The 16,040-nt window shown below is 31.2% G+C and overlaps 1 protein-coding gene and 1 pseudogene across 1 annotated transcript; one reads left to right on the top strand and one right to left on the bottom strand.

Moving 5' to 3' along the window:
• The first annotated feature begins 7,290 nt into the window (after positions 1–7,290).
• On the top strand, positions 7,291–7,396 carry LOC137823222 (small nucleolar RNA R71; annotated as a pseudogene).
• A 5,249-nt stretch (positions 7,397–12,645) lies between these two features.
• On the bottom strand, positions 12,646–13,421 carry LOC150025170 (uncharacterized). Its single transcript, XM_090295651.1, has 2 exons — positions 12,966–13,421; positions 12,646–12,876 (listed from the first exon to the last, which is right to left on the bottom strand). The coding sequence occupies exons 1-2, from the start codon at positions 13,419–13,421 to the stop codon at positions 12,646–12,648; spliced, it is 687 nt and encodes a 228-aa protein (XP_090151777.1).
• Between the last annotated feature and the right edge of the window lie 2,619 nt (positions 13,422–16,040).

Genomic DNA, 16,040 nt, shown 5'->3' with positions numbered 1-16,040 from the left:
AACATTCCTTATACTTTATATTTCATTCTATTTTCTTTTTTACTAAAAAGTAAAATAACTGTTAATATGTATAAACAAAATGTATTAATGTTGAAAAAAAAATTAATGTGAAATAGATAATCAATGATGTAAAAAAGATCGAATATATATATATACTAAATAAAGAAATATAAAATAAAAAAGAAAAGTCAAGTGCAAAAGTTATTGTGGTTTAGTTAAAAATTTTATGTTGAAAATGAACTAAACATGACTTATATATCTAGTTCAGATATATTTTTAATTAAAAAACGAACCAAATTATACAACAAAAATACTCTAATCAGCCATGATAATAACATTACATTTCAATTTTTTTATGAATTTTAGGCGAGATTCACAAAGCAGACATAAATTCAAGTAATTTTATTATAGTATAAGATAAATAACTTCAAATATCTTTACAAAATTAAAAATATATTAGGAACAAAAGATGGGGTTTATTTAATTAAAGAACGAAATAAAGATTGCAAATTAAAGGAATCAATTTAATAAAAATAACTAAGCCACTTTTTGAATTTACTATTTACTAGTTGGATCTGTGAACATTTTTCAAAAAATAATTTATAATAATCTTTATTTTTTTGGTTGACCTTTAAAATAATCGCATTGTCAATACAATCAATACTATAAATAAAAATTTTATTAGTATATAAAATAAAATGTATTGTTTTTGTTATACAGAGATCAAGACATAAAATTTGAGTAAGTGCTTAAAACATACTACTAGTGTATAAAGTTAAGTCCTTAAATATTGGTAAATTATTATTCTATGTGACTCAGGGTGTGTTTGAATTAGAGGGTGTGGGGAGTGGAAAGTTGAAGGTGAATGGGAGTGAAAGTGTGAAGAAAATGTGAAAAAAGTTGAGGTTGTTTGGATTGGGGTATGTTAGAGTGGATGTGTGAGAAAAGTTTATTGAAATTGGTGAGTGATGTGATAATTGTAATAATATTATAAATTATTTTGAATAGTAAAGTTTGTAAGATTACAATTTTACCCTTGTATATAAATAAATAATAAATAATGATTAATCCTATTTCATATTTTAGTTAATTATAATTTAAAATTAAAGTATAATTTTATTATTTAACATTTTATTAATTAAAAATTATTTTTTATTTAAGTTAATTTATTTACATAATTTTAATATTATATATGATTTTTTAAATTATGTTATGTTATATATATACAAATATATATATATAATTAATTTTAATAATAATTTTCATTATTATGAATAGCAAAATGAATATATTTTAAAAAGAAAATAGAAATTTAGAATATAACATGAATATTAAGTAGGTGTCAAAATATATAATATAAAGTCATTACATGAAGAAGATAATAATGTTAATTAGAAAAAGAAAAGACATTCTCAGTAATAACATTTTAATCCTTGGAGACCTTCAAACGGTTTTCTATAAGACATATTTTATTCCGTTGTATGATAATAATTTCATCTTTTTCATCGGCAACGTCTTCAATGCACCATTTGAAAAAATTACAGCCTAAAACCATGTTACTTCTAATCTGTTTTGAAGAAAAAAATAAAATTGAACAATGAATAAGTTTAAAATAACATTCTTAAGTTTGTTTCAAACCTAATTGAATAAATTTTACCTTGTAGTTGGGACAACCCCAAAAAAAATTTCCAACATTTTTTTGTGTTGTCGCTATTCTCAAAACAACAAATTGTCCACAATCACAAATAGGATCAACAAAGACACTTGTGCTCCCAGTAGCATGGGTAAAAGTACCACGTTTTTGCACACTACAACCAGTACAACTAGATGACGACGTGTTGTGATATGCAGACATTGAATGACACTTAACCAATGTTGTCAAAGTAATAAGATGGTAAAAAAGTTGCATTAAAAACAATATGATTATGTAAATAAGTAGCATAAAACCTTAACAATAACAATGTCAACTTCAAAAATAACAATAACAATTCATTAATGTTCAACATGAAAATTAGAAATAAAAATAACAATGACAATAACATAATGATAACACACTCAATGGCCTTGATGACGTCGAATGTCACTCAGAGTATCCTCAATTCTGTTCATCCTTTGATCAACCCTGTCAATTCAGGTATTCATGTTTTGTATGTCGGACAAAATTTGAGTTAACAATTCCGTTTGAGTGGGGTTTGCCTCCTCAGGTTGACCACCTTCAACATCTTGTGCTGACAATTCATCCTCTTCATCAACTTCTTCGTGTGCATGGTGAGGTCTACCAAGTTGCCATACGCCATTAACCTGGAATATATTTAATTTTGTCATACTTTTTCCCAAAGTAATGATTCCAGCCTAGCATTATTGCTTGTTCATTCGACAAGTCGAAGCCATACACCTGCAAGATCCTCGTTATCAAATTTGCATATGGGAGAGGTTTCTTGTTATCCCGACATTTGATGATGTGTTGCATGATGTAATGAGGCAAATTAATGCATACATTATTTTTTATTAACCACAACATAAAAATATCTTCATTTAGTAGTTGTGCATAGTTGCTTCCTTGAGGGCACAAGATATGCACCCATGTGTAATGCAACAGTCGGTCATTCATTTTCAGACTACCGACATTTTTTAGATTTTCATCTTCAACGTCTTCACGAATCATGGACGATAATGCTAGTGCTCGATCAAAATTCAGTTTCTCAGGGATTGTCCCAGGGGTTAACTTAAGACCGTCATACTGTAGATGAGCAATGGTCATCCACTCCATTTCTTTAATGTGTATCATTCTTCCGCAAATCTCAATGGCAAGGTGACCAACAGGTGTGATTTTTGCATTTGTATAAAATACTTTTACCAAATCCTCATAATACGGAAGATTAATTCCAAAGAAAGGTCGTAAACCTTGCCAATTCATAAGATTTTGGAATTCAAATCCTGGACCAACAAAAAATGAAGTATGCATCACTTTTGGTGGTAATACTGCTCTTGCGTGAAAGTTCTTTTCAAACACCACCATTTGACGCCTGGTACTGAAGTATCTTGAATAATCAAGAACTTGTTGAATCCTCGTTGCTGGAGGAGGAACGTTGATGACTTTTTACGGCAAGTGCACTGCGTTTGTCAAAAGTAATAATTGTCCCTAAGGACGGATATCGATCCCACAAGGAACAGTGAATTATCGAGTACAATAATCGCTAAATATAAAAATAGAACAATTAAAAGAGTTTTGAATTAATTGTGTTGGCACTGATCAATAAGAAAACAAACAAAGAATTAGTTGTTTCAATTGGAAAAATAAGGATTAGTTTCATCTCTCTCACTCTCAAGTATTTTATTAGCATGTCAATATTAAGTTCTTTTGATTGAAATTGATGCCCGTATAAAAATCATTTATATCGATTCCTCGCATATAAAATCCTTAAGAATGTCCCCTAACTATCGATCCCTCGCATAATTATAAGAACAACTTAGAACGAAGCTCAGACGTTTAATAGCAATTAACATTTTAAGTCTATTCCCTAGCACTCAAATACGTTAAGTATTGTTGTTTAGGTCCGAACCCTAAAAATACCTCCCGGTCAGATTTAAGATTCTCAATTTGTCACGGAAAATTAAAAGTAAAACAACAATACCAATAATCAATCAAGAACTGAATATTAATATATAAAATATCACCTCAATACATAAGAGTTTGAGCAGATTACTCCCAATTCCAAATGGTAGAATTAGCCACGCATACTTCTATCACCTTCCATTCTCCCAATTGGGTTACAATTCACTCTATGGTGTTTTCCTCTCAATCTGGCACACTAAGGTTGAGCCTCTAGCCCTCTATTTATCCTAGTTTTCTAGGGTTAGGTTGTTTCCTATGTCGCGCTAACGGGCTAAATGATAAAACATAAAAAAGGCCCAATCTTTCTTTGCATCTTTTTCCATTCTTGGACCTTCTATCTTTATCTTTTTAACTCAAATCATTCATCTTTAATCCAAATCTTCAATCTTCCTTAGAAATCTGCAATTAACACCAAATTTGAGAATAAAATACTCTTATTCAAATAAATATTATAAAAAATGTAAAAAGGTATAAATTCATAAATTAGGAATTATTTTATATGTAAATTAGCAATAAATCCTCATAAGTGCCTATATTTTAATATGAAATATTACTGAAATTAGACACTTATCACTCTCCCCAACTTAGAATCTTGCTTGTCCTCAAGCAAAGTAAATGAATATATTTGAATTTAAATATCAAACAGCTTAATTCACTAAACAACAGATCAAATTAGAAACTTATGATGCTTCCAAATTCAAATATAGATAATTATAGACACAATCAATTTCCAGGATCAAATCAAAACAAATAAATGACAATTCATCAAGGAATATCTTCTCATATGCTCACGGGTAAGTGTTTGTTTCTCTCTATTTTCACTGAATCAGAACAAATCACAGTTGCTTTTCCTTTCATCTTCAAATCACAAACATATTAGAAACATGAATCTTGAGGTCTTTTCCAGGGTTGTAATGAGGTTGGGCTTCCAAAAAATATTGGTTTTTCTTAGATAACAAAATGCACATATTAAAGAAGAAGAACATATCTACAATTCAATTATAGAGAACATATATGTTATCTAATTACCACTTTCTTTCGATGTCACCTTTTCCCTCATTTTCTTTTTGACTTTTCATGATTTTCATGAAATTTTTCTATCTTTCTTTTCTATTTATTTTTCTTCTTCTGTTCCTTTTTTTTTCTTTTCAATAATAGGAAAAGATTCTTCCTATTTTCAACTTTTTGACTTTCACAATCAGAACCAACATTCCCTTTTCTATAAGTATTGCATTTATGTTCTCCTTCCTTAAACATGCTAAAGGGTAGGAAATTATATCAATAAAGGTTAAGGTGCAATATTAACAAAAAAATTCTTGGCCCAAAGGGGATAAAAAAAAATGGAATTCTAATATAAAGGTTGGCTTTTTGGCCCTGGCTCCTAATTAACACAAACAAATGCCTCAAACATCTTCATGCTCTTTTATGATGCAACAAAAATAAAAATTAAGCAACCACAACTGTCAATTCATCAGTAAAACTCTCAAACTGTTTAAGGTTCACACACTCACTTGGTTTAATTGGTCTAATTCCTTTTTGTCTTGTCATTATCTGTCCTAATCAATCATCCTGTTAAATTTATGTATCATACTTTTAACTACATTTGAATAAGGATTCAATCTAATTTTCTTTTCTAACATGTGTCTAATTCATCTCACTATTTAATATTTAAACACAAATTCTTTTTTCCACAATTCAAAATTAATATTCTAGTTCTTTTTTATTTGAGAAAAATAAACTAGAAAGCAAACAAATTAAAACTGGAAATTTATTCAAGAAAGAAAATTCAAAACCTAAAACTAACAAACTATAAAAAAACAACAAATTTATTCAAAATACAAAATAAGCAATTAAAACAAACTAAAAAAAAGCAAATAAACAAAAAACAAAATAACCGAAAAATAAAATAAAATAAATAAAAACTAAACAGAAAATAAAATTTAAATAATTGAAAAGAAAAGAGAATTAGATAGATAGAACCATATTTTTGCTCAATCCTCTCTTCTTAAGAAGTCATCCAGCTTTTTGTTAAAATCTTTATCTATAATCTTGCTTCATTTGCTGGATCTGCCCCCTTGACTAATAGAACCTATCCTCAGGTCAAAATACATAACCTGCAAAATGATTAGGAGGCATACAAGATTTTTTATATATTTTTTTTTTGAAAAATAAAATAAACAAAGATAACAACATAAAACTAAAATGTGGACTGGGTTGCCTCCCAGTAAGCGCTCGTTTAACGTCATCTAGCTTGACGCCTGTTTATTTCAAGATGGACAACTCTCTTTGTTGCATCATTCTGTACACATTCTTCTCCTGCATTAAAATTTTTATGACCATAAAAAAGATTTAAAGTTACCTCCTCATCTTGAGTTCTAACTTGAAGTTATCCTTTGTCGACATCAACTATGATTCTAGCAGTCTTCATAAAGGGTCTTCCAAGTATCAAGGGAACCTCCTCATCTTCTTTCATGTCCATCACAACAAAATCCACAGGGAATGTGAATTTATCCACCTTGATGAGAACATCTTCAACCACACCATATGGATACTTGGTTACTTGATCAGCTAGCTTTAAAGTCATCTTGGTGGGTTTAATCTCCAAATCCCCTATTTTCTTCAGCATTGCCAAAGGAATTATATTTACGCTTGCTCCTAAATCCAATAAAGCATTGGCTACTAATAAAGCACCTATAGACACAGGAAGGTTAAAACTCCCTGGGTCCTTGAATTTTTTAGGCAGGCCTTTTTGAATAATGACATTGTATCCATCCTCAAGCTCTATATTTCTTTCTTCAATATAGCTCCTATTCTTTCGAAATCTTTCAAATGTTGAATCTTGCTTCAAATTTCCTGCAAAATAATTTTTAGGGAGCAATTTATCAAAGAATTTTCTTTCCTTCTCTTTTTTTGAAGGAGAATGAGGATATGATAAATCTTTTTCAAGAACTCCTCTCTCCTTATTTTCACTTTTCCTCTTTATTTTTTCCTCCTCACTTCTCTCTTTCTCATCTCTCTTCCCCTTTGTCTCATCTTTTTCTTCTTGTTCAGCAACTACATTATCGCAATGCTCTTTTGAATTGGTTTGGCTATTGATTGAAAACTGGCCATTTTGTTCCTCTGGAATTTGTGCAATTTGTTTGGTCAGTTGTCCCATCTGGATCTTTATGCTCCTAATCATGGCCATGCTATTGTCCTGCGCTTTCACAATATTGTCCTGCGCGCTCACAATCTTTGTCAGAGCGTCTTCAACTTTATTCATTCTTTCAAGCATGGATGGATCCTCAACTTCAGGTGAATTGTTCTGATAAAAACAGTGACCATTAGGATGAACATCTCCACAAAAATCACACCTGATTGACTGACTTTGGCTTTGAGATGAATGAACAACATATAATTGTTGGGGCAATTTAGCCATTTGTGCAGTTAGTTGCTCAATCTGCTGTGTCAGAATCTTATTTTTAGCCAAGAGTGCATCTTCTAACAACCCTTTATTATGAAGATCTTGTCCATCATGTTGGGCTTTATAATCAGTTGATGCCAATGCATCAATAATTATTGTCGCTTGTTCTACATCAAGGGCCATCATTGTGCCACCAGCTGCAACATCTAGGAGCATCTTTATGTCAGATCTGAGACCATTCAGGAATACGCTCAGTTGAGCAATATCTTCAAACCCATGATTTGGGCATTTTCTCAATATCATCTTAAATCTTTCCCATGTATCACAAAAGACTTCATTTGCTCCTTGTCTGAACATAGAGATTTCAGACTTTGCTTTGATGTAGCGAGAAATTGGAAAAAATCTTTGCAAAAAATTTTCCTCTACATCCTTCCAGCTAGTGAGGCTCTGATTTGGAAGTGATTTGAGTCATTCCTTAGCCTTTCCTGCCAATGAAAAAGAAAACAAGCGCATATAAACATTTTCAAGATCACCTGAATGAAAACCCATTGTTCCTACCAATTCATAAAATGTATCCAAATGTGAATATGGATCCTCATGTTCCATTGTTGTAAATTGATAGGCACTGATGAGAGTGAGAAAATCAGGATTGATTTCCAAGGCCTTGGCAGTAGTAGGTATTGCAATACTAGAAAAATGTCTTGGTCCTTGGTACCTGACATAATCTCCAAGTGTCCTCCTAGGAGGTGGTGCTTGTTGTTCTGCCATGTTGCTTTCTTCCTAAAGCATATTAGTGGAGAAAAAAAAAACAGAGTACTTTTTTTTTCTTAAAAAATAAAATAAAATAAATTAAATTAAAAAAAATTGAAATAAAAACAAAATACGTAAAATAAAATAAAAATAACACAAAAACTAAAATAAAACACTAAAACGACGTTAAGAGAAAAATAACAAATATATTAAAAAAAAATATAGATAAAATAAAAACTAGAAACAGAATAAAAGAAAACAATAAAAAACAAAAAATAACATACTTAAAAATAAAAAATAAATACTAGAAATAAAATAAAATAAAGCTAAAAAAACCCCTGAAAACTATAATCGTAAACTAACTAATATTCTAACTAACTTGCTTACGTAGAAATAAAACATAAGACTAATAATAAAATATAATTAAAACAAATAAATAACAGTTACGTAAATCTAAATCAAACTACGTAAACTAATCCTAAAAAGAACTAAAATAACATATAATAAAACAAAATCAAAATCAAAACAAATAAAATAAAAATAAACTAAACTAAACTAAATTACATAACGTAAAGAAAAGATTATAAAAACAATAACCTTTTTTAAAAAAAACAGTAAATCTATACTAAAATCAAAATCAAATCTAATTTTAATAAAATAAACAAAATCAAAACAAATAATAATAATAAAAAAAATATTTACAATATTTAGGAAATTATACTCAACAAATCAAATTTGTTCCCCAGCAACGGCGCCAAAAACTTGATGACTTTTTACGGCAAGTGCACCGCGTTTGTCAAAAGTAATAATTGTCCCTAAGGACGGATATCGATCCCACAAGGAACAATGAATTATCGAGTACAATAATTGCTAAATATAAAAATAGAACAATTAAAAGAGTTTTGAATTAATTGTGTTGACACTGATCAATAAGAAAACAAACAAAGAATTAGTTGTTTCAATTGGAAAAATAAGGATTAGTTTATCTCTCTCACTCTCAAGTATTTTGATTAGCATGTCAATATTAAGTTCTTTTGATCGAAATTCATGCCCGTATAAAAATCATTTATATCGATTCCTCGCATATAAAATCCTTAAGAATGTCCCCTAACTATCGATCCCTCGCATAATTATAAGAACAACTTAGAACGAAGCTCAGACGTTTAATAGCAATTAACATTTTAAGTCTATTCCTAGCACTCAAATATGTTAAGTATTGTTGTTTAGGTCCGAACCCTAAAAATACCTCCCGGTCAGATTTAAGATTTTCAATTTGTCACGGAAAATTAAAAGTAAAACAACAATATCAATAATCAATCAAGAACTGAATATTAATATATAAAATATCACCTCAATACATAAGAGTTTGAGTAGATTACTCCCAATTCCAAATGGTAGAATTAGCCACGCATACTTCTATCACCTTCCATTCTCCCAATTGGGTTACAATTCACTTTATGGTGTTTTCCTCTCAATCTGGCACACTAAGGTTGAGCCTCTAGCCCTCTATTTATCCTAGTTTTCTAGGGTTAGGTTGTTTCCTATGTCGCGCTAACGGGCTAAATGATAAAACATAAAAAAGGCTCAATCTTTCTTTGCATCTTTTTCCATTCTGGGACCTTCTATCTTTATCTTTTTAGCTCAAATCAGTCATCTTTAATCCAAATCTTCAATCTTCCTTAGAAATATGCAATTAACACCAAATTTGAGAATAAAATACTCTTATTCAAATAAAGATTATAAAAAATGTAAAAAGGTATAAATTCATAAATTAGGAATTATTTTATATGTAAATTAGCAATAAATCCTCATAAGTGCTTATATTTTAATATGAAATATTACTGAAATTAGACACTTATCAAACGTCAACATCTTCTGCTGAAGATTTACCCTTACGGGTTCTGTTACGTTTGTGGGATGATGATGTCATGTATAATGCAATTACTACAATAAATAACTAAACATAAGTTAACATAATATCATAAAGCAATAGTGCAAGTTCAGAAAGCAAAATATTACATGTCCAATAACTAACAAAGACAGTCAAATATTACATGTCCAATCATGGTAGTTGAATCGAGATACAAGTAGTGTATCGGAGAGTTGATTTTCTGAATCGTGAATCGTTTCGTATCATGAATCGTAAGATTCATAAACATTAAAATTGTAACATATAATTAAATATATAAGATATGTAAACATGCAAAGGTGCAATTATCATAGTCATTCATATTTCATCATCTTCTTCTCCAACATCTACATCACTCAAGTCATCTTCATCTTCTATTAAAAGTTCTTCTTCAATGTCTTCCTCATCTTCTGTGAATTTTTCATTTTTATTGATCTTGGTATTTAAATTTCTAGAACCTATATTAGCAAAAGAAAAACAAATAAATTTAATTAGTTTAGTTTGTTAAAGTTTTCCAGTTGTAAGTTGAAGAAGTTCTAAATAAAAATAATTACCTCTCTTCTTTTTTTACTCAGAGCTCTCTCTTCAACATCAAAACAATCATGTACACTTATGTAACATTTGCCTTTCTTTTTGTTTTCCTTATTTTTAAAAATCCAAGATAATAGAAAAAATCCCAAGACAGCAGTTAATCACTCCCTGTTTTCTGCTTCACTCTCTGTTTTCTACTCTCTTCACCGTGCTTACAGTCACGCACCTCCAACGACCACCGCGCATCTAGTCGAGCGCCTTCGTCCAGCAGTGCGCCTCAGCAATTGCACAATTCCACAAAGTTGTTGCTATTGTTGTCTGGCGCCGCACCTCCTACTGTCACGAGTCTGATGGTCGTTGCTGTCGGAGGAGAGAGGAGAAGAGGTTCGCGAGGTAAAATTTTAAAATTAGGGTTTTCAAATTCCAATTTATTATACGAAACGAAACGATTCTCCGATTCGTCTTCCGATTCGCACGATACAGTTGCGATACGGGAGCGAAAACGATTCTTTGTACGATTCGTATCGTACGACGCCTAAACCGTATCGTTTCGTGCGATTCGTATCGTGAATCGCACGATACTTACTACCATGTGTCCAATAACTAACAAAGACAGCCAAATATTACATGTCCAGTAATTAAAGGTAACCCCCACGCAGAGATATGAAATGAATGCCTAGTCATAAATCCAAACAATTTTTTCATTCGACGCTCATATGACATCCCAAATAGTTGCTTAACTCTTCCGGGATGGTCACATAAAAACTCGTAGCATTGATCCATGAGTTGTTCATCTTGAATGTTTAGCTCCCGAGCATTGCCCAAATATCAGACTCTGAGTACTGGTATGAGGCATGGCGTCGATGGTGGTGTACATGCTCAATATATAGGTCGTTTCTTCGTCTAATTTCGGCAGCTATATCTTGAGCTGTTGTTGCCTGTGCACGAGCAATATTCACCAACTGAGAGGCATTTTCATTTCCATCCTTCATTGTTGACACGCATTGTTGAAGATTAGTATTCAACATTGCAAATTGTTCATCAATGTCGTCCATAGTGGGGCCTTTTCTCTTTGATCCTCGGGATGACGATGTGCACGCAGAGCCAACAAACGGCATAGAAGGAGTGTTTGAGGGTGTGTCTGAAGGAGTGTCACTAGATTGGAATTGAGAAGCAGGTGATCGTGGGACGTAGTCATTTGCCTCCTCAAAGTTCGGTTGTTCGGGGATAAAATCCATATTATTCTCCCCAAGGTTGACACTGAAATTGCGCATGTCAGGAGGTGAATTGATGTCACGGGCTGTCATGACCCGACTTCCTGTGGCTCTATCATTAGACCACAACTCCTCCATGAGGTCATAATGGCGAATGGGATTGAAACGTTATTTCGTCGCAGATGGTTTGGCCTACATACATTTCACATATTAGTATATGATGCGAAATGTGAAGTTAAATGTAATTGTTACATAAAAAAGTACTTATCATTGTACCTTAATCAGCTCACTCCAAACTTCGTCCTCGACTTCAAAAAGTTTGGTGGTCTGGTTCCATGCGAAACCACTCAATCCACCAAACAAATCATGGATTTCCCTCCACCTGTCCTTCAGGCTTTTCTAGCGGTTCTTCACATTATTTGTCTTAAGACCCGATAAGCCCGCCTCATTTAAAGCCATAACTATGTTAGTGTATCCTTGAGTGGTCCAGCTACCATCAATTCTACACCCTTTTCGTACCTCGTCAATCATTGCATTCAGCAAAATTAGGTTCATCTCCGTCGTCCACTTGGTGAACTCTCGATAAGAACCTAATGAATTTGAAGCCACATTTTTTCCGCGATCCATCTAATTAACTTAAATAAAGTTAGGATGACAAACATTGAAAAATGGTAGAAAATATATTATTTCATTAAATTAATTATTTACATAATCTTGCCACATTTCGTTTGCTATAGTGTCCATAATATCACACCCTAGCCTGTAATCATGTTCACGAGCATGGGTGGTGCTTGGTTGGACATCTTGTTCTAACAATTAATTATCTATTTTTTCAAGCAGAGACTCATCATTGTCGATCCGCGTAGAAATTTATGCACAATACAACAAGCTAAAACAATTTTTGTCATAGTATCCACATCATAATGTGGCTCAGTCCCATTGGCTATAATTGGAAAACGTTTTTTAAGCACTCCAAAGGTTCTCTCAATTACGTTCCTAAGTGATGAATGTCGATGATTAAACAACTCTTTTGCATTTTGTGGCCCTCTTCGCGAATATTCTTTCAAATGGTATCTCACCCCGTGATAAGGAGTTATTATATTTCGTTTTAACATAAAACCTGCATCACCAAGATAGTATTTTCCTACAAAGATTGTGGAAAACTGGGTTAGTATATACTACTACAACCTTTTAATTCTTCTACACACCCAATCCCCTATAACTAACCTTCTGGAATAACCAAAGGATCGCCTCGTACCAAAGAATCTTTCAATATCCTTGAATCGGAGGCAGTTCCTTCCCAACTGGCTAAGACATATGTGAACTTCATGTCAAAGTCACAAGCTGCAAATATGTTTTGGGTTGGCCAATCTTTTCTCCCTCGAAAACGAGGCGCATCACCACGTGCAACCTTAGCACGTACATGACTCCCATCTATGGCCCCTAAACAATCCTATTGTAAACAAAAATTCATAACTTTAATTAAACACAAACTAAAGAAGACATTACACATAATTTAAAGTAATGTTATTATCAACAAACCTTAAAGTAGGGGAAAAATCGACTGTTGTTAAGGATGTGGGGTTCTACAACTGTTTCATTTGGTTGAATTAAGAATTCCCCCTCCAACCTTAAAATTGCACTCAAAACATTATGAAAGTGACGGGAAACTGTTTCTCCAGACCGATGGAAAAAAAATGACACACTTTGATTCTTCACATTATGCCCAATAATGTGCAGAAATTTCGCTACTTGTTCTTCCACGGTTGATCGATATGCATCTTTAACAAGTCCAGTTCCCCGTATTCGTTCACATAATTTAATGAAAGCTTCCGATCCCATGCGAATAATGTGACGAGATTCTTCAGTGTGAACCAAGTACTCCATCAATTCTTGTCTGCGGCGCTCTTTTTGTGGTTGGGACTCACTGATACAGTTGCTTATAGTAGGCACCGTGCGTAACAATTTCAATCCAAAAGCAATCATACAAAGAATCATGACTGATGCACCTTGATTATTTTTTTTTATTTGTTCTTCGATTTGTGAAATTAAATTCATGTTCGTCGCAACAAGATCGTCATAAATTGCAACTGTTTCCTCAAAGTGTACCATCTCTGCCTCGTCATAAATTCTTTCCGAATTCATACCGAACGCGGTTACCGTATCGATGTAAAAGTACACCAATACAGTTACCCTAAAACGTACTTTTAATTAATTTTAATACAAAAATTATTATAAATTACTATATCATTCAATAACATAATTTAATCAAACAACAAATAAATATAAACAAACAAAATAATTTATGTACAATCAAAAAAATACTAACTAAAGATTATCAAATTTTATTTGGATCCTGTACAAATATTATTTACAAATAAAATATTATTTCTTATAAACAATTTAATTTTTAAACACTAATAACTATCTACAATTATTATTATAAATTCAAATTTCTCTTGTAAACTTTTTCTGACTATTTAAATTACTATAACATTTTTTTATAACATTTAATTCTAACACCAATAATTTATGGGAAATACAAATTAAAAAAAAATTAAGTCAAAATCATATTTCTACTCAAAACTTTGACTATTTTTTTTAATTACTACAACATTTTTATAATGTTTTTAATTATAACATTAATAAATTATGTTAAATCTACAAAAATAAAACCCTATAAAAATATTTTTTAAATCTTGAATTCCATTCTATCTAAATAACTTTTTTTAAATATTTTTTTATAAACAATTCATTTTTAAATAAATAATTACTTTCTACATTTATTATTAAAATATCAATTAAAAATACCACTTCTAAAATATCAATTACTTTTTAAAAAACCTACAAATTTCTATTTCCAATTGTAAAAATATTCATTTTATTTGATTTAATTATAACATTAATAATTTATGTTTAATATAATCAAAAACCTAAACTTTACATATTTCTGTTTTCATTATGTAAATCATTTATTTCATACAAATAAATATTTTTTTTAAATGTTAAAAAAATAATAACTATCTACAAAAATTAAAACAATAAATCAAATAAAGGAATTAATTTACTAACTCCTTAACATAATTAACTAAACTAAAGTCTAAACAAATTATATTACAACCAACATTAATTTACTAACTCATTAACATAATTAACTAAACTAAATTCTAAAAAAATTATATTACAAAACCATAATCATCCAAACATAAATATAAAACAGAAATTAAGAAAAATAACTTTACATAAAAAATTTAAAAACCTGAAGATAAGCACTAAAAAACAACATAATAGGATGAAGAACACACCACGAGTGCCTGAAAACCACATAAAACAAATTAAGAAACACAGAATTTCACAAAATTTAGAACATAATCGATTATCCCATCAGTTATATACACAGGATAATCGATTATTCACGTATAATCGATTATGTTAGTAGGCAAAAAACAAGCATAATCGATTATGACAATACATAATCGATTAAGACCTTTTTTCCACACTTCAGATAATCGGTTAGTGCCTTTACTTAATCGATTATCTACACCATAATCGATTATGTGACCAGTGCTAGTTCAGCCATAATCGATTAAGCACCATTCAAAGACATGTTCTCACCTCAGATGAACCTACAGATGAACCCAGCACGTGAGATGAACAACCTATACGTAACTCAAGCCCCTACCACACACTATGATGGCTTACGAATTTCTCCAACCACACTACACTACACACTCTAATGGCTTCGCTTTCTTTGCTTATCTGTGAATGGAGGAACCAGCTTCATGCATCGTTTTATATAGCATTTAACCAGCTTCATTCCACACCTACCTCACCCACTGCATTCACTCAGCTTTATCACTTTCACACGGTCAATTTGAGCCAAGTCAGGAATATGATGCTTTCATGTGGCATGCATGCAGGGGCACTGTTCAGCACAAAAGCAAGGGCACCAACGTAACTTCCTATGAATGACATGGCACTCACTCTCCTCAGCTCAACTTTCTCTTCATCTCAAGGGAGAACCGAAATTCACTCCCCTTTCTCTTTCCTTCCACCCTCACCCGCAACAATACATGGATCCAAATAGGGTGGTGTTGTGACTTCCGTTGTCGACAACAGTACCACCCCTAGAAGCAAACAAGCCCTAAGAGTGTGTTTGATCCACTTTTTTTCTTCTTCTACTTTACAATAGAAGTTGGGTCAAACAGTATGTATATACAAGTTTTTAACATCTACTTTTACATGTATAAAATTAAATTTTAAATTTAATATATTTATTTAGTTTTAGTATTAAGATAACCTTGTGTAGTATTTTTATTTTATAAATATGGTTCTCACTATTTAGACCTCCTTCGCTCATTTTTGTAGATTGTATTTTTATTTTCCTTTTTTTGAAAGCATAATTTTGGATTATAAATATTGTTTAGACAGTGCTTCATCTATCTCGTGTGAATCTTGTCCCTTTCTTTTTCTAATTTATTGTTATTAAATATTTTTTTCATTTAAAGATGATACTTAACATAATATATAATATATCAAATATGTTATAATCAATGTATATTTTTTTGTAAATTGTCACTAAAATTGTCAATAAAAATAAGTATAAATTATAAGTTG

This window comes from Phaseolus vulgaris, chromosome 9 (genome assembly GCF_051622355.1).
Source record: "Phaseolus vulgaris cultivar YP4 chromosome 9, ASM5162235v1, whole genome shotgun sequence".
Lineage (NCBI taxonomy): Eukaryota > Viridiplantae > Streptophyta > Magnoliopsida > Fabales > Fabaceae > Phaseolus > Phaseolus vulgaris.
This window is presented reverse-complemented; position numbering and strand designations above follow the sequence as displayed.

Coding starts and splice junctions, on each gene's coding strand:
- LOC150025170 (XM_090295651.1), bottom strand. CDS start 13,421: ATGATTCTTTGTATGATTGCTTTTGGATTGAAATTGTTACGCACGGTG. Junction 12,877..12,965: donor GATTTTTCCCCTACTTTAAG/GTTTGTTGATAA, acceptor TGTTTACAATAG/GATTGTTTAGGGGCCATAGA.